This window comes from Podarcis bocagei, assembly GCF_964188305.1.
Source record: "Podarcis bocagei genome assembly, chromosome: 1".
NCBI classification, from domain to species: Eukaryota; Metazoa; Chordata; class Lepidosauria; order Squamata; family Lacertidae; genus Podarcis; species Podarcis bocagei.
Genome location: NC_138125.1, coordinates 32035330 through 32053838, shown reverse-complemented (window position 1 = coordinate 32053838; position 18509 = coordinate 32035330). Strand labels below are relative to the sequence as shown.

At 43.1% G+C, this 18509-nt stretch overlaps 1 protein-coding gene across 4 annotated transcripts in view; it reads left to right on the top strand.

The window, feature by feature from the left end:
- TTLL5 (tubulin tyrosine ligase like 5) overlaps nt 1-18509 on the top strand; it is a 116094-nt gene that overhangs the window by 82492 nt on the left and 15093 nt on the right. For all 4 annotated transcript variants that reach the window (XM_081172412.1, XM_081172414.1, XM_081172413.1 and 1 more), the window contains exon 32: nt 11542-11740. In XM_081172412.1, coding sequence (XP_081028538.1) covers nt 11542-11740 — 199 coding nt within the window. The remainder of the gene's footprint in view (nt 1-11541; nt 11741-18509) is intronic.

The following is an 18509-nucleotide window of genomic DNA, read 5'->3' as shown; positions in this document are numbered from 1 at the left end:
TGAATTAACTGCCACAAGTACAAATTGCCAGTTTGTGTGACATTGGCACTATAAATTTCTACACGGGCCTTCACCCAAAGATTGCAGAGGGCAACCTTGCATTCAGAGAGGTGTATCATTCCCATTTTGACAATAACTCCTTTGTTTCTGGGTCATGTGACCTCAGGTACTTTAATCAGTAGGAGCCTTTTGTTGTTTAAGAGGTCTCAGATTCGGCTTTACCAATGCCAACTTCACTATCTTCCTTGAACAAAAGCTGCTGGAGCTTGCTCTAGTTATTTATATGCTGCTCTCTAGGGAATACCCTCAGCTGCTTTCACTATAATGCTCCCTACTCTAATTTCATAACCTCAGCCTTAAGTTGCTGTACTTGGTTCTCAAAGCTCTGATGTTTGCACCTGGCCAATGTATATCTTATTTGATCTTGGTGCAAACAGCTGTATGGTGCACTTTATACTGAATGCAGTAAACTAGGTTTCTAACCGAAATATCTCCCCCATTTCTGTTGCTAGCTATGTGGCAAGCAGATTTCTAGAAAGACAAGTGTAGAATTTGACACCAAGCATTTTCATGGCAGAAGCCAATCTGTTCAGCTTAAAACACCTGGAGTTGCTTTATCATCATCACCATCTTCATTTGTTCTCCAGTACATCCATTCAGGGACAATACAGTGGTACCTCTGGTTGTGAACGGGATCCATTCTGGAGGCCCGTTCGCAACATGAAAAGAGCGCAGCCTGAAGCGCTATATCTGCGCAGGTGCATGGCGCGATGCGCGATTTAGCACTTGTGCGTATGCACGAGCGACGAAACCCGGAAGTAACCCTTTCTGGTACTTCCAGGTCGCCGCAGGACATAACCTGAAAGAACATAACATGGAGCAAATGTAACATGAGGTATGACTGTATATCACTCTGTTATATAGGAACAGTGAAGTTGTGGTCTTGGACACATATATTCAGTCTGTTGAGATCCTGTAATCTTATGCCATTAGTTCACTTTTGTTTTGCCTTGTTTTCCATTAGAACATCAGAGAGGGATATGAAGTAAAGAGTTAAATCACCTTCTCTGCCTATAAAATAACATAAGAAGAACCTGCTGGATCAGGCTAAAGGCCCATTCTGTCTAGTCCAGCATCCTGTTCTCACAGTGGTCAGTGGAAAACCATTAAGCAGAACCCCAGGACAGGAGCATTCTCCCCTTGTGTGGCTTCTGGTATTCAGAAGCGTTATTGCCTCCAAGTGTGGAGGCATGTGCATCTGAGATGGTTTGTCCATTTTAAAGATGGAGACTGGGAGTGAAACTCTTTCAGCCGATCTAGTATTTGAATCAATATCTTGATTTATGCAAAAGTTAGGATCGGAGTTGTCCTTGCAACTCATTTTTGCTGTTCTGAACTGTAAGAGGTTGTGTGTGGAAAAAGCTGCCTGTGTAACCCTGAAGAATGAAAGCAGGAACTATGTGCATAGAAGTGTCAGCTATTGGTGCATTACTAAGCGATCCTATCTTGTCTCCTCTACTCGCACCTGTGTCTTTGTTGACACACTTACTCACTTCTGGGTTTTATCTACTACTGGTGGCAAATCTGTACCTTAATGGCCCTTGTACTAGGTGTTTCCTGTTGGAAGTGAGACCCGGAGTGCAGGGAAAGTGTTGCCTGATGCTCCTCTTGCCGTTCAGTTTCTTGCTATCACCTGCTTGGATGGGCTTGGAGGCTGCCAAACATGCTGAAGTGGTTAAGTTTCCCACAGGCTCCTCAGGAAGCTGTGGGGGAAGAGTGGCTCCTGCCTGATGTGTTTTCAAAGTGAGCCGAGTCTTTGAAGTTTCGTTTTAGCAGCTGCCAGGTATTTTTGCCTCAGCCCTGTGCAGTGTTTCTGAACCCAGCCTTCATATGCTGCATTCTTTGCTGCACATGCCAATGTTTGCAGATGGGGGAAGGGAGGAAAATAATTAGCCAAGGGGGTAAAAGGCTTTAACCTAGTTCTACTTCGTTCAAAATTCTTTTGGCACAAGCCCTCTCTTGCTCTTCTGCTGCTTCTCATGTGACTCACTCGAAATCTTTTTCTAGGTGTTTACTAATATTTACTGGGCTTTTTTTTTTAAAAAAAAAAAAAAGCTTCCCCGGTTCTTCAGTTCAGATTTGTTAGTGCAGTGTTCTGATACTTTTGTCTCTCTAAAACATGAAGAATGTCACAGATACATTCCTTGAAGGTTTAGAGGATCAATCTTGCTTTAAAGATGAGAAATAACCTTAGCTGACGGAGAATGGCTTCTTGGAAAGTTAGAGAGGATCTGGCTGCCAGAGATTATTTCTGGGAAAGACTGATGTCTTGGGACAGCCTTTTCCAATCTAGCGTCCTCTAGATATTTTAGGCCACAACTTGCTTCCCTTCCAGCCATCATGGCCAGTAGTCATGGATTCTAGGAGTTGTAGTTCAAAACATCTGGAAGAGCACCAGGTTGAAGAAGGCTGCCTTAGGCCTTGGTGTATTTGGGGGCTATGTGAAACCAACTTACACTCCTGTCTCTTCACTACTGGGCTTTGTAATTTCCATCACCCTCATGCTTTTCATCTTCACTTTTCTCTATAGAACAAAGTATGTTACTGTAGATCTTCAGTTTTAAGCCAGGACTGTGTAACAAAGGCAGTGATGTAAGTTGTCACTGTGGAAATCTGAGGCATGCAGTTACTTCTTTCTGTGAAAATTCTGGTGGTGTGAAAGTAGGTACAACCTACCTGTGCTGTTTAATTGAGTAGTATTACTAACCAGTGACTGGAGAATCCAAGAATTAATTCCTTTCTGTGCTACCGTGTTACTGTGAAGTTTGTGAGCCAATATATCACTAGAAATGTACTTTAGATTTACTCTTTTATACAACTGGATGAATAAACGCCTCTTTCAGCACTCTAGCACTCCAGAAAGAGCTGTTATTGATGCATTGGACTAGCTTTCTCCAACCTAGTGCCCTTCATATGTTGTGGGATTCCAGCTCCCATCAGCCCAGACAGCCTATGGTCAGGCATGATGGAAGTTTTAGTCCAACAACATCTGAAGGGCCCACACAGGATATCCCTGCTCTTCTGTGTCCCAACCAGAGGACTGTTTAAGTTTTGCTTTGCCTACTTATTGTAGTCTCAAATTGCATATAGTGCACATGGCAGCCGTAAGAGCAATTCTTCTATCTGTGGAACAGTTTTCATGTACAGATAGGTAGCCGTGTTGGTCTGCCATAATCAAAATAAAAAAATTCCTTCCAGTAGCACCTTAAAGACCAACTAAGTTAGTTCTTGGTATGAGCTTTCGTGTGCATGCACACTTCTTCAGTTTTCATGTGTTTTGATTGAATTTATGTAATATACCAATAGATGAATTGTGTTCATGCTCTCCAGATAATCTGCTTTCTCTGTACTTTGCATTTGTTGGAATACTTTGAATTTGGAATTGTGGCATGCATTATCTACAGAGGCACCTCTTCCTCTTCCCAAAATAATGGAATAGCAGCAGTTCTCTCATTCATGCTAATCTCATCACATGTAGTCTTTATCATTAAAATGTTCCAGCAGGCTGGGCCCATGTGCAGGTGCATGTGCAGGCATCCAGAAGCCAGGACTGCTTCCTGTTCAGTGCACCTAACCATTTGGCTTTGGCTAATTGAAAGAGAGGCTGCTGTGTGCTCTCTGATTCAGCTAATCCAAATCACACAAAGGGGATAAGCATTGCTGCCATTACTCCCTCTTCTCCTCTGACCTGATGTGTTGTGATGGGATGGAGGCACTGAACCTCTTAACCAGATGACCCCTCACTTTCCTTTTGACTTAGTTCCCATATGTTTTCCCATTTGTTTTCAAAGCTTGATTTTCTATGAAAGGAAAAGAGGGAGGAGAGGGGGGAAATGAGACACTCAGCTGCCAAATATTTCCCAGCTCATAGAGGCCAGTGTTACAGTACTCTTGGCACAGGTCCAGAGATGCTACTTTGGGCTAAGTGAAAGCCCACTCTGCCAAAAGGTAGATATTTAATAACTGGCAAATTCTAGTTGTTCTGAACACGATAGTGTGGGTAATGTCAATTGAATCCAGAAATAGTTTAATCTGAATGTATTTAGGTTTTACTTATACAGCCCTTCCAGTGTTTCACCTCTTCTACTGTTTCAGTCCATCTTTGCCAGCTAACGTTTTGGCAGACCTACATCATGCGTGGCCACATTCCTCCACTAGACTGCCATGCTTGGCTTTGGTCAATTGCTTCAGGCTAAATTTCCAAAAGTGTAGCCTGCACTGTGAGGATGTCCTACCTGAACTGCGGGAGAGCATTCTGATCACCTGCCAGGTGGCACGCTCTCCCCTTGGATCGTGAGGCAGGGCCAAGCTTCTGTCAGCAACTTCTCTAAGAGGAAGGGTGCCCTGAACCAGCCATGCCGGTTGGCAGTAGCTCATCTTGGTTCTGCACGCCATGAGCTTGCTTGGGTTTATCTTTTACTTACAGTGATTTCCTCCCTTTTTTCTCCTTTTACTCACGTATCCACAGTCCACAGAAGAAAGACCTTCAGGTTTGGGAGGGAAAGAAACTTGTAGGTCACTGCCACTCTCTCTTCCACCCTTCCCCAAACATGGGGAGTGGAGCCGTGGTGTTTCTTTGCACAGGCAAATACCAGGCAAAGCACTGACTCTTCATGGTCGTGATTCAACACCTGAAAATTCAAGCCATTGTACCAGTGCCTCATTCCAACTAGTGCTCCAGAGTATACTTAATAGAGGGGTTTTGTTTTCTCTCTCTCTTTCTTTCTTTCTTTCTTTCTTTTAAATAAAATGAAATAAGCCATCCTGGACCTGAAGTGAGTGAACTAGTCACTTGGCCAGCAGTGCTTCAGGATGGAAATGCTGAAATCCTTTTTGGCTTCCATAAACAGGAATTTGTAGCATTCATTTATTTGTACAAGGCATATTTCCACATTCCTTTCAGAGATTGGAATAACGTTTGCCATTTTTACTGCATTGTATTATGCTTTTGCCTAGCTTTGGCTCCATGGCTGTTTCCCAAGGTCCTGGTGCACACTTTAGGATGCAGGGCACATGTCTATAGATGCAGGGCATCTATATCCATTTGGCTAAAGGAAAAGAGCTTGACCAACACCCAGGCCGTACTTTCATGCCTTAGACCCTTGACTGTGTTGTGAACTGGACAAAGAACTCACTGATTCCCAGGCAATGCCTGGAGCACTTGGGGCTTATCCTGGACATTGCACAGCACAGAATGTTCCTTGCTGATAAACAAAAACACAAGATTTTTCATTTGTCAATGACAAGACAGCAAAGCATGACTATTATGACCTTGGCTCAAATATTAGACATGATGGTCATGTCCCTCCTCCAGACCTCTGCAAGGGCTTCTTTTACCACTCCCAGTGTATGTAAGAACATATAAGAATATAAATATGAGATAGCTTCACAGACCATATCTACCTAACACGGGACTTGTGGTTGAACTCACATAAGCAGTCATGTAGAATGAGTCAGAATTAGAGAGCCCATAGTAACAATAGTCCAACGGGAAGCCCACCCAGGGGAGCATGTGGCTCAACAGACTTAATCTCAGTTGGAGTTCTGCCCAAACAAAAAATGGTTAGAGCTTGTTGGTGGCCCTACAAGCATTCAGGAAGAAGGGGTGTGTGGTTCTGTTAGTGCTTTCTGTCAATCTGGTGGGTTCTACTAGATGGCTGACTGGTTCAGTAAGACATCAATCCAGGAGTTAGAATGTGCTCTCAAGCTCAAGATCTTCAGATATTTGGTATGCCAGTTAGTCTGACTGTTTCTGGACCTTTTTGCCTTCACAGAGATCCCGTACTCAATTTATAGAGACCATTCGTGTCCAGTACTAAATTGTCCAGAAGCTCCTGGAGGCAGGAGTTTTTAAAGCCGGAATTCACCGGAACCAAGCTCCTGCATGCTTCTTGGGGCTGCGCAGTGGAGGCGATGCTCCCCCTCTTTTTCTAGAAAAAAGCCCTGTCTGGAGGGTATTGAACAGGATGGCATATCCTATAGAAGCCCATAACCACAGTTAAATAACTTCCTTCCTTCCAAAGGAGAAACCACACATCAGTCCCCAGACTAGCTCTGCATAATGAGTCTGTAGGTCATGATTATTTTGTCCTCTTAAGGGCCTAACCTGATCTAGCTTTCTCTTCACATTATTTTTTTGTTTCACCTCTTCCTCTCCTCCCCTCTCTCCTCTGGCACATCCTAGGAAGGGAAGGAAGACTTCCCCCATGAAGATAGAGAAACACTCTTTTCCTATTGTTTTTGGGCCTGGTCACCACAGTTGGTGGCATTTGAAGAACCAGGCCCTTAGTAATGCCACTGCAGTGTGGCAAATGTACCGTTTGGCAAAGCACAGTCATGGAGGCAACAAGCTGCACCACCAATGCTATAGAGGCCAGGCCACTGGAAGTCATTGCTATCTCACCTGACACGTAGGGCAGTATCATTATGGGGAATTTGGACTTACCATAGGCAAACAGGCCCATTCAGTAAATGAACTGATGATAGCAAACAGGAGAAAGTGGAAGCAAGCTCTTAGGTGAGGAAGGCTGCCAAGACTCCCTACATAATGGGTTAATCTTGTCAAGGCATGAGCCCTTTAAAAATGGGTGGTTTGATTTTTCTTTTTAAATTGCCTTATCTGTGGCATTCTTGGCAGATTCTTGCTTTGATGCCATTCCCTTTGATGCCAGAAGCCTATTGGTTAACAGGTTGTCCAGAAGGAACAACTGGCTGAGGAATTATGATGTTGACCTGGGTGGGGTGTCAGACATGTCATTCTCAGGGCCAAATCCCCTAATTTGGAGAACCACCGGAGGCGGTTTTGGTTGAGACCAAATATAAAAGAGAGCTGTTCCAACAGCAAAGGAAGATACTAAGAAGCTTAGGTTGTAGTATTCTTTTCACATCTCAGATACCATGTTTAGATCTCCTCTCAACAATTTTAAAAAAGCTTTTTGAAATACTCTAACTACAATCTTGCAGCCTAGATGGAACCATGGCTTTTAAATCTTTTTAAATTCTATTTTAGCTGTATTGATAATTGTCCTGAAAACATAAATTTGTGCTGAAAGTCCAGGTTCTGAATTACATATATTCAAAGGATTTAGAATGCCCCTCTGCTTCTGTTGCTTACTCTTCATAGGAAAAAGTTACTCTTTTTCTGCTTTCCAGCTGCATTGTAGCTTTTTGCCATTTGTAGATAGTAGGAGTGTAGTATCTGGACAGCTCACAGCTCTGGTGAGAATAGCTAGGGCATTCATTCTAGGAATGTTGTGTTGTACTGTTGTGCTGTTTTATTGTTGTTAGCCGCCCTGAGCCCGGCTTCGGCTGGGGAGGGCGGGGTATAAATAAAATTTATTATTATTATTATTATTATTATTATTATTATTATTGGCCACTAAGGAAAGCTACAAATAATTTGTGGGCGTATAGCTATGTGCGTATAAGAACAGTGCAGGCTTATATGTTTGTTTTCAGCACTTTCACAGATGCAGGATAGTGATTCACATGAGATGCAGGCCAGAGTCTCTGGCCATGCTGGATGTTGCTTTTGCTTGGATATCCAAGAGTAACTTTGACTCTTAAGTTACAACACAGAGTCATAAGTAGACAAGACTTAAGCGGGGCTCTGTGAAAACTTCTGCAAGGGCCTTGGGGGTTATGGAGTGAAGTTTAGGTGCAACGAAGTTTAGGTGAAAAATAAGTGTGAATGAATTGGATAACAGGATATATTGCCTGCAGCAGGAGTGACTTTGGGAGTAGACTAGGTCTTCTATAGCAAGTTGGGACTGAAAAGAGCCAGTCAGGACATGCAGTAGGGATTTGGCTATCAATCTAGGTCACTAGACTTAAAGGGAGAAAATACTGCATCAGAATCTGGTTAGGTTCAAAATAGAGTAGAATACCAAATGTTCACTGTTAGCACCACAATAGGCCAATGCCCCCCCCCCCAAGCTGCTAGGTATCTTGATTCTTCCAGCGCCTAGGCTTTTTTTGCCAGACAAGTCTGAAAGGGATTGGCATGTGCCTATATGTACACACCAGCAGTGTGGTAAAGCCTCAGTTTGCATTCCGTGACTTGGGGTTTAGAGGATAAGCAAGGTCACTAGTATAGAGCGAGTTGATGATGCAAGCCTCAGAGGTTCATGGCTAGGTATAACAGTGCTTCTTATCTTTGGTGATCACTCGTAGCCGAGTAAGATTGTCTTCCATGAACATGGTCTTAACAGTGAGCCTGTAAGTGACTGTGGAGGCCAATTCTGGATCTGCGTGTCCTTCCACAGTGGGGACATAGGTTTCCGGGTAGGAGTTGATCATGATGAGGGTTTGCCAAATATGCACGTTTCTCTTTTTCGTCCTGAGTTCAAGTGTCTTCAAAGCCCATGGCACCTTTGGTAAATGCTGTTCTCCAATTGGAGCACTCACAGGCCATTGTTTCCCAATTGTTGTTTATCCTACATTTTTAAAGATTTGCCTTGAGAGCATCTTTAAACCTCTTTTGTTTACCACCAGCGTTACACTTTCCATATTTAAGTTCGGAATAGAGTAGTTGCTTTGGAAGACGGCAGGCATCCGAACAACATAACCAGTCCAACAAACTTGATGTTGAAGAATCTTTGCTTCGACACTGGTGATCTTTACTTCTTCCAGTACACTGGCATTATTTCACCTGTCTTCCCAAGTGATATGTAGAATTTTTCAGAGATACCATTGATGGACTCTTTCGAGGAGTTGGAGATGGCATTTATAAGTGGTCCATGTTTTACAAGCATACAGTAAGGTTGGTAGTACAATAGCTTTGCAAGCAAGCATTTTGATGTCCTGGTCCTCAAACACTGCACTTGAATCGGGAGAAAGCTGCACATAGCCTTAATGTAGTAATAGTGCTAAATCTGTGGATGAAAACAAAATATTCTGTCACAAAAGACACAATCTAAAGAACATACCAGTGAGCAAGCATGCAGAGCTGACAGGCTAAGCATGGAGGAGCTTCATGGTTGTTTCTTTAGTTAAACCAAGTTCCAGGAGCCATTGAGATATGTGATGTGCTTTTTAGGGGCTTCATATTCCAGGCCCTGTCAATCTACCACCTGTTCTCCACAAAACAAGTGTGCCTGGCCTAGAAGAGTGCAGTACTGCAGCCAGGCCCACAAACTCAAACTTCAAAGCAAACAGGCAGGCTTCTATCGGCATGTATCAATTTGCAATTCACAGCTGAGCTCCCTCTGTTGATGGCTGGGTTGTAACAATGCTTTTGTCCATTTGAAGACCTTACTGTTTGGTCAGCTATTATACTAGTGTGATGAATGAGACAAAACCAACTTCAAGCATCATGAGCCAGTTCCATGTGTAGCCTTGCCTTTACCAAGCTTCCTCGGCCGCCTCCTGTGCATTTTTCAGGACATCCTCATGTATTTAATTGGTCTGATCAGTCTCATTTGGGTATGTGAGAGCACTTCGTATAAAATTACAAAAACATGATGGAATTAGGCATCTAGGAATTTTGGAGTAACTGGGGTTTTTTTGTGCAAGCTGGATTCTTGTATACCTATTTTGGAGGCTAAAAATTGACTTTTGGTGCCCTTCTTCTTGGTGCCAGAGTCTACATATCCATTTCTAATCTCTATAAGATTCCTAGGTTCTGGGCAAATTATTACAGTAATGCTGCATGTTGCTCTGTAATCATATCTGCTTTGTCAGCATCAAGATTCCCTTTCAGTCTTGTATCTTCTGTATCACTTTCTAAAATCCTATTTGTTCCTTTTGTGCTTGGAGAAAGTAGATATAGCACTTTCCCAGAACATGGCTAGTATTGTACAATAAGTGCTCTTCCACGGTTATTCACGCATTCGAATCTTTTATCAACAATACAAGAATTTCATACCACCATTCTTTCAGTATATTAAAATAAGAACCTTCTTGAACAAACTGGAGCAAAATTAGGAAATTAGGGAACAGAAAAAAGAATGTGACAATGTGAGAAACTGATCAAGAAGCAGCAAGTTAAATGGTTTTCCCAGTATACTAGATGTTGACATAAACATAACACAGTAAAACGTAGGTATATTTTAACATGGGACCAAAATTTGCATGTGGAGATTCTGGAGGAAGTATAGAGTTCTTTTTAATTCAGTGTACTGTAGGCTCAAATTTTACAGAAGCCACAAATTAGAGAGAATTCTATCACAATTGTATTTCTGGGGCATTGGTCACAGGGATGGCTGAGTCAAATTCCAGTATGTTGTTGTTTAATTATATAAGCCAGAATTCCCAAACTGTGGTACACCAGTGGTCCATTAACTTCATTCAGGTAACTTAAACACTGGTGCAAGTAGATGTGTCTCACTGGTTGCCCACCCCCTTTCCAGTTTGTTTTTACTGCTGTGGTATATCCCAAAGGATGCCGTCTTCCCTTTTCTCAGAGAAAATAGGAATGTTTTACTTATGGTAAATGTCTGTTATTGAGGGGTAGGAAGGAGAGCAAACATTGATTGGCTGAGTTTGCCTCATCTTTCCAGAGACAGGCACACAAGGCCTTCTAGGTTGTAATTTTTATTTCTGTGCTTATTGAGAATTCTTTGTAGGCATCCAGTTGACACTGAATATATATTTTTTCTGGTTGTTGATATTATTACAGTATCCTAGAGTTCCTGTGCTTGGCGTGGGGGAAGAGGAGGACTCCTGCGAAAGAGTATTATGAATTATACATATCCCACATATCTCAAATGGCAACTTGCATTATCAAGCCTACCCTTTCCATCAGGTGGAAGAGGAGAGCAGCAAATTCTGTGGTTGTTGTTGTTGTTTAGTCGTTTAGTCGTGCCTGACTCTTCGTGACCCCATGGACCAGAGCACGCCAGACACTCCTGTCTTCCACTGCCTCCCGCAGTTTGGTCAGACACATGTTTGTAGCTTCAAGAACACTGTCCAACCATCTCGTCCTCTGTCGTCCCCTTCTTCTTGTGCCCTCCATCTTTCCCAACATCAGGGTCTTTTCCAGGGAGTCTTCCAGTGGTACCTCGGGTTAAGTATTTAATTCGTTCCAGAGGTCTGTTCTTAACCTGAAACTGCTCTTAACCTGAAGCACCACTTTAGCTAATGGAGCATCTTGCTGCCGCTGTGCCGCCGGAGCACAATTTCTGTTCTCATCCTGAAGCAAAATTCTTAACCTGAGGTACTATTTATGGGTTAGTGGAGTCTGTAACCTGAAGTGTATGTAACCTGAAGTGTATGTAACCCGAGGTACCACTGTACAAGCTTTGGCTATTCATTGTGTGAGGGTGAAGTCCACAATAAACAAATGGCTGAAATTTGGTACATTTTAGGACCACTAAAATAGCATGAATCATTTGGTGAAGGTGCCTTGTAGGAGCACTGTTCACTGGCAAAAACTCACATAGCTCCTTGAACAACAAGGGAGGTCTTTAGGGCTGCTCTCTCTCTTTATACGCAGGCTGATTAAAACGTAAAACTTTTAAAATGGAACCTTTCTCACTGCAGGACCCTGGAGACTGACAACTTTGCCTGGGAAGGAGATACAGAGAACTGCATACGCAGTAAATTGATAGGAGGCCAACCAGGGCTTCCCAGGGCCCCACCAAGTGCCGGCAGCTATCAGCTTCATTTTGCCCTGCAGCAGCTCCAACAGCAGAAGCTTCAGTCTCGGCAGCTTTTGGACCAGAGCCGAGCCCGGCACCAGGTAACTTAAGATGAGTGAGTCTGTCTTGGAAGATCTATCATTGTTAGATTCCAAACCCATTCTGAATAGATCAGTGTTAAAAATAAAGCTAAATGCTGTAAATAAAGCACCCATACCCAATTTTGTTCAATTGCACAAATTATGCAGGTTTACGTAAATGCATTTTGATTTGCATAGCTACTTCCCTGTTTCTTCCAATCCCTACAAATTGCAAATGGCAACGGAGAGCTTTAAAGAGGAATGGGCCTGTGCAGAAAGCCACACCATCTGATCACAAGCATTTACAGGAAATGCCGCCTACAAACCTTTAGTCTTTTCTTCATCAGCAGAAGCCAAAATTTTAAAGAATCACAATCCAGGTTTTTTTTGTGATTGTGTTATAATTACAGCCCCACAGACTTCTCTCAGACTTGAACTAATAATTTTAAGTGGATAAGGCACAGAATGGAAGCAAATTAATAATCTCTCTCCATGTTTGCTTTTTCTGAAACAACATTCACTCAACTGCACATCTTACACGCTATTACTTAGCCTTGCTTTTATAAGCATATTTTCTAATCCCCTCTCCCATAAACCCATAAGCATTAGGTACACAAATAAGCTGAAGAATAACTTAATGGCACAGTTTCACAGCGGATTCTGGAAAGCAAACATATAGAAAAGATCCCTTGTAGTTCAGCAGTCCCCGCTTGGTTGTTAGGACCCACTGTGTACTGTCCCTCCATTTGTACTCCCCTCTGTACTAGCAGAGCAGAAATAGTCGGCACATTTGTAATCTTTTATCCAAAGGGCTCCACGCGGGCAGTGCTCAGCTCAGGGTAGCCCTGTGAGCAAAGCTGTGTCTGTAAGGGGGTTGAAGGGGGCCGTGCTGCCTGGCTGATCCCTCTTCTAATTGCTGACATTGAGATGATGTTGTTCTTGGCTTGGGGCAAAGCCATTACTCAGGAGTTTCTGTTAAAGTGATTCTTTGTTAAACCTCTGCTTGCATCCCCCGCACTCCTCCTCCTTCCCTCCAAGCACAGCCGTTCAGAGTTGTAGTTACAGAGATCTTTGCCATGCCGCAGGCTCAGGCAACACTGAAGTTTCCATTATTGAAGAAAGGGGGCTGTTCAGCGGCAGAGGCTCTCACAGCACACACTGTAGGTTAATTTAGTCAAACATAAGATCAGTATAATTTAAATGTCGAAAAGCAACAAAATATAAATGATCTGGCTTTGCCCTTAGTAACCAGCGGGGGTTGCCATAAATCTACATGCTGACATCAGGCTGCAGCAAAAGTCCACATAGCCACTGCCACCATAACCTATTAATTTGTTATATGTACCGTTCAAGTTTCACAACTCATTAAGTAATAGTTTAGAACATGAATTGAATAATAGAAAGAAGGACGTTATAATACATGTGTAATAGGTTTCGATGTACAAGACCAGAATTCATTCCCTCTTTGCCCATGGCCTTGTATAGCCCTGGGCAAGTAGCTTTTTCTTTAACCTCAGTTCTTTAAATTCTAAAATTGAAAACTTAATTATGTCCCAGGATGGTTGTGAGAGCAAAACACATCATTTATATAGAAATTGGCAGATAAATGCTCTGTAAGTTATTAATAATGTTCAAGTATTAATTTCCTCTCACAAAATAATACTGTGCTTGGGTTTTAGGTGGGTCACGTTTGATAAATCCATCTTTTTCTTTGTTTTTAGGCAGGTTCCCTTTCAGTTTTGTAGAGATGCCGATGATTTTCACTACTTTGTATTCCATTGTAACAATAGGGCTGCCATGTTGGCCACTGAAGTGTAGAGATTGTTCAAAGTTGCATTTCCTTGCTTTTGAATTATCTAAATCGCAGATGGGGGACCTCAGGCCAGGGGATCAAATGCTTCCCTGCAGCACTCCCTGTTTGGCCCTTGGGACTCTCTCCAGAGCATATTTCCTCCCCAGTCACACCCCACTTCCCATGCTATACCTCTTATCAGCCCTGTTGGGCTGGAACGTGCCCCTTTGGTTGATAAAAATTATCCATCCTTGATTTAAATTGTTCAAACTGTGAGTCCTACATAAGCTTATTTCTCAGACTGTGTTTTTGATAATGTTGTTTGTATCATGAAAGATTTTTAGGTGAAGCATCCTGCTAAAAGAAAAAGGAAAACACTATGCACCAAAGCACACACTTTCCTGGCTGAGTTTCTGCTTTTGAACATAAAGCACAACAGCCATTCAATGAATACATGGAATTCTCTCTCTATTTCCCTTCTGATCACGCTCGATGTGCTTTTTCTTACTGCTGTCCTCATTCTTAACTTTCTTCTCATTCTTTAGTTTGTTCCTAGGGTGGTTTACGTTTGCCGTTTTCAGGGTCCTTTAGCCTTTGGTCCACAGTGCCATAACTTATTTTGGAAAGAACTTCAGTCATACACTTAGAAAAATCATGCCAGGAATGTATTTAATGTATTTTTAGTGTAACAGCTGAGAAGAAGGAGTGGGGGTTGGCTTTTCTGGCTCATAGCTTGGGAACTCCTGGTTCAATCCTTTCTTCAGTGTGTGTCCCTCCCTCCACTTTCCCCTTCTTTCTTTTTTCCATTCCCTCTTTATTTCTTCTCATAAATCAGTGACCCTCAAAGAGAAGTTTTTCCCCATTTTGAGTTCTGTATAATGCCTAGGGTATAAATCTCAAATGGAAGCAGTATCCATGCAATCTGACATGGAGAGTGTAAGTGAGAATTGTTGATTTGCATTCTTCAGACAGGGCTATTGGAAAACAGCGGGTTATCTGGCAGTGGGAGAGTCTGGGTTATATTGTAAAAGCTTGCTTTTGTTGCTGAGTTCTGCAAGAGCCCTTTGCAGAGGAAAGTTCCTCTGTGTTCTGCAGCCAACAGAATTGCTTCTGGTTGTTAGAGCACTTAGGATAGATACTTCTGCATCAGAATGGCTCCTGTTGCAGGGGAACAGCAGTAACTCAGTTTCAGAACACGTGCTTTTCACTCCAAGTCAGTGTAGACAGTACTGAACTAGATGGAGCAATGCCCACCTTGAGAGACGTCTAGGAAAAAAGCAATTAAGAAGTGACATGATAGAAGTTTGTAAAATTGTGCATGGCGTTGAGAAAGCGAATAGACTTTCATAACGCTAGAACTCACTGACATCCAATGAAGCTGAATGCTTGAAGATTCAGGACAGAATTAAAAAAAAGTGTGGCGCATCGTTAAACGATAGAACTTGCTCCCACAGGAGGCAGTGATGGCCACCAGTCTGAATGGCTTTAAAAGAGGATTGGACAAATTCATGGAGAAGAGGGCTGTGCTCTGCCTCCCCAGTTGGAGGCGGTCATACTTCTGGACACCACAGGAGGAGAGAGTGCTCTTGTGTTCAAAGCCTGCTTGTGGGTTTCCCACAAACCTCTGTTTTGAGAACAGGATGCTGGACTAGATGGGCCATTGGCCTGACCCAGCAGACTCTTCTTATATAACTGCTTTGCATCTGTGGCTGTGATGTTTCAATCAGTGCCAGAGTTCTGATGGCATTCAGGGGAAGAGTGAGGTAGTCCTGCTAAATGAAAAGAAAAGTGGAAGTACAGTGGTACCTTGGGTTACATACACCTCAGGTTACAGACTCCGCTAACCCAGAAATAGTACCTCGGGTTAAGAACTTTGCTTCAGAATGAGAACAGAAATTGTGCGGCGGTGGCACGGCAGCAGCGGGAGGCCCCATTAGCTAAAGTGGTGCTTCAGGTTAAGAACAGTTTCAGGTTAAGAACGGACCTCCGGAACGAATTAAGTTCTTAACCCAAGGTACCACTGTATGAGTCCTCCTACTGGGCTAGGCATGCAGGGTCTTCAAGGCATTTTTCCTCTGGGGGGGAGGAGCTGCCCTGCCCTCTATACTAACTGGCAGAGCAAAGGCGAAAGGACCTCGTAAGGACAAAACGGAAGAATCGCAGGAAGAACAGCAGAATTCCACTGCAGAATTAAAGAGTACAAGAAGAGAGAAACAAGAACTCTAAACATTATGTGCAGTATGTAGGATGCTGGCAAAAGCTGTGACTAGCACACCCTAATCCAGAGAGCAGCCACACAGGAAGGAGAGTTGGGTACAATGTGCTCCAACCCGACCTTCAAACAGAAATTCTGTTTTTTGCTGAATAGGCCTGGAGCCTATTCCTAAGGCAGATAGAAGAGACCAGTACCCCCCCCCCCCCCGAGCCAAGCGGACTTCCTCTATAAAGTCCTCCAATGGCAAAACCCTCTTGGAGGACTTTCCTGCCAAATGCTGCATCAACTGAGAAAAATTGTCTCTATTTTCTAGTGTTTTACAAAAGTGTGCAGTGAAGCCCAAGTAGTCACCTTGCAGATATACAAAACAGGGGAACCCCTCTTGCAGGCAGTCAGAGTGGCGGCCCTCTTCAAATAATGCACAGTTGTTTCCCAGGAGTCCGGTGGAGCAGGGGGCTTACCCAAAGCAACATGCAAGGGAACAGGAAGCTATAAGCTCAAATTGAGCACTGGCCAGGGCAAATAGTACCCCGTTGAGATTCCAAGTGGGGAATCTATGAATGACCTTGGGAGACGTGCCAGCCACAGTTCTACTGGTTCACCTGCGTGTGGCAGCGGGGCTGCAGAGGAGGTGGTAGATCCAGACTCTGAGGAGCGTGCAGCAGCTGCTGCTGGCACTGTGGTGGTGGTGGAGGCGGGCAGTGCTTTCCTTGGAGGCTGGATCTGCTGCCCCTGTAGATTCTGCCACCCAAGGTAGTTGCCTCATGTCACCTCATGGGTGGGCTCACGGTTCAAAAGTAAGCTTGTATAGATCTATTACATTTTTATCTCGCCCTTCCCCCAAAGGGTTCAGGGTAGCAAATTTGGTCCAGCCCCTTCTCCTTAGAAGAGAGAATAGGAAAAACAGTCCAAAGTAAACTTAGAGCAGCCCAGAGTGGTTGGGGCAACCCAGTCTGATGAGCAGGGTACAAAAGAATACTAATATTATTATTATCATTATCATCATCATCATCATTATCCTCGCCATCCTCACCATCATCATTTCCAAAGTATGGTACTTAGACAACCAGTGGTCTGTGACATTCATTTAGCGCAGGATATTACAATTGCTAAACAACAGACAGAAAAATCATTAAGACCTGCAGCAATTTTCAATTGGTCCAGGGCCATATGTGTGGAGTTTGTGGACAGCTGGCTTAGATTTTTTATTCTTTTCTAGAATTCTCAAGAAATATGGACTCAGCAGTTATAATGACTAATGCAAAAGGATTACAGATTTGACTGATTTCTGTCAGGAGCACAGGGAAAGCAGAAGGGTTAGGAGAAGGGCAAAGATTCAGAAGAGAGGACAGTGAAAGGCAGGTTACATTAAGATTTGATAGTGGTGGAAAGAACTTTTAACTCCACTCCATTGGTTGGAAGCAGGGAAGATTAACTCAAACGGCAGTATTTTCTAAAGCCTGATGTACATAGAGCTTACCACTCCAAGCTCAGATAGGTTAATTTATAAACAATTGGCATTTACAAATTAATTCTTGGGAAGATTCCATTTGGCTGTCAGTTTCTATAGTCTCTGCCCATTATGTGTGTGTGGATAGTTAGGCCAAGAATATTTTCCAATATATTTCACATGAGAAATAGCATAAATCAAAACAATACCAGTTCAACCCTATAACAACTTTAAATATGATACAATCCATGCTGCAGAATATCTGGCTCCCTCTGGATTGTTTTCTTCAATTTTCTGGGCTGGCAAACTACTGTTTGCTGACCATGAAATACTAATTGTGTTAGCAGAAAATCTGGTGTGTGTGCCCCCCTCCACTGAGATTGTTCAAGAGGAGCAGTAAGCAAACTAAATGTATCACTTTAGCCTTAGAGCAGGACTCTGATTTGTCAGTTTAAAAAATGGTTGTGTTTGTACTTCATTTGGCATTCCTTAGAAGCTACAGATCTCTAACCTATTAAATATTGCTTGGGACAACTCATAGAATAATAGAATTTGTAGAGCTGGAAGGCACCATGAGGATCAAAAGTAATATTTTGCCCAATGTGGGACTTCAACCCACAACCCTGAGATTAAAAGTTTCGTGCTCTACTGTCTCAGCTATCCCAGGCCCTGTTGATGGAGAAACATGGGCAGCAAACTAATAGTTCTGTACGTATCCGACTGTTTTTATGCCTGAATTGCTCTTGCGTCCTTCCCTCATTGCACCTGATCCATGGCCGATGAAAGCTTCTTTCTCATTTTTCTTCCCCATTTATCTGCGTCAAGATTTCCCCAGCTCTGGCTTCTTTTGCTGTGTGGTCAAACCTCTGACTTCACTTGCTGCTGTCTTGTTTGTAGAGTAGCTTCCCCTGGCTTCCTAACATACACTAAGGGGGCTCACAGTGGGATAGCTTTCTTTGAAGCTGAATCCAGAAGCTCAGGTCATTCTGTATGCTGGCTAGAGTGTAGAACAGCCAGGATTACAGCACACCAGAGAAACAAAAGCCTTTTGGATGTCTGCTACCCCCAAGAAAAACAGTCCTGACCTTTCTTCAGCCTCTGACAGTCATGCTGTTAGAAGCTGCTTTGTTGACTCTTCCCACTGGGTGATATAACTCCTCGTCTGCATGCAATTAGAGAAGATGCAAAGGCAGCACGGAGCAATAATCTCGCAAACATCAGGAATCTTAAGGCTCTAAATATTGGAGAAGAGCATAAATTCAATTACGTTTTCATTGCACGGTGAACTATAGAACAAGGTGTTTGTAAAGTTAGTATTGCATCGTAAATTTCA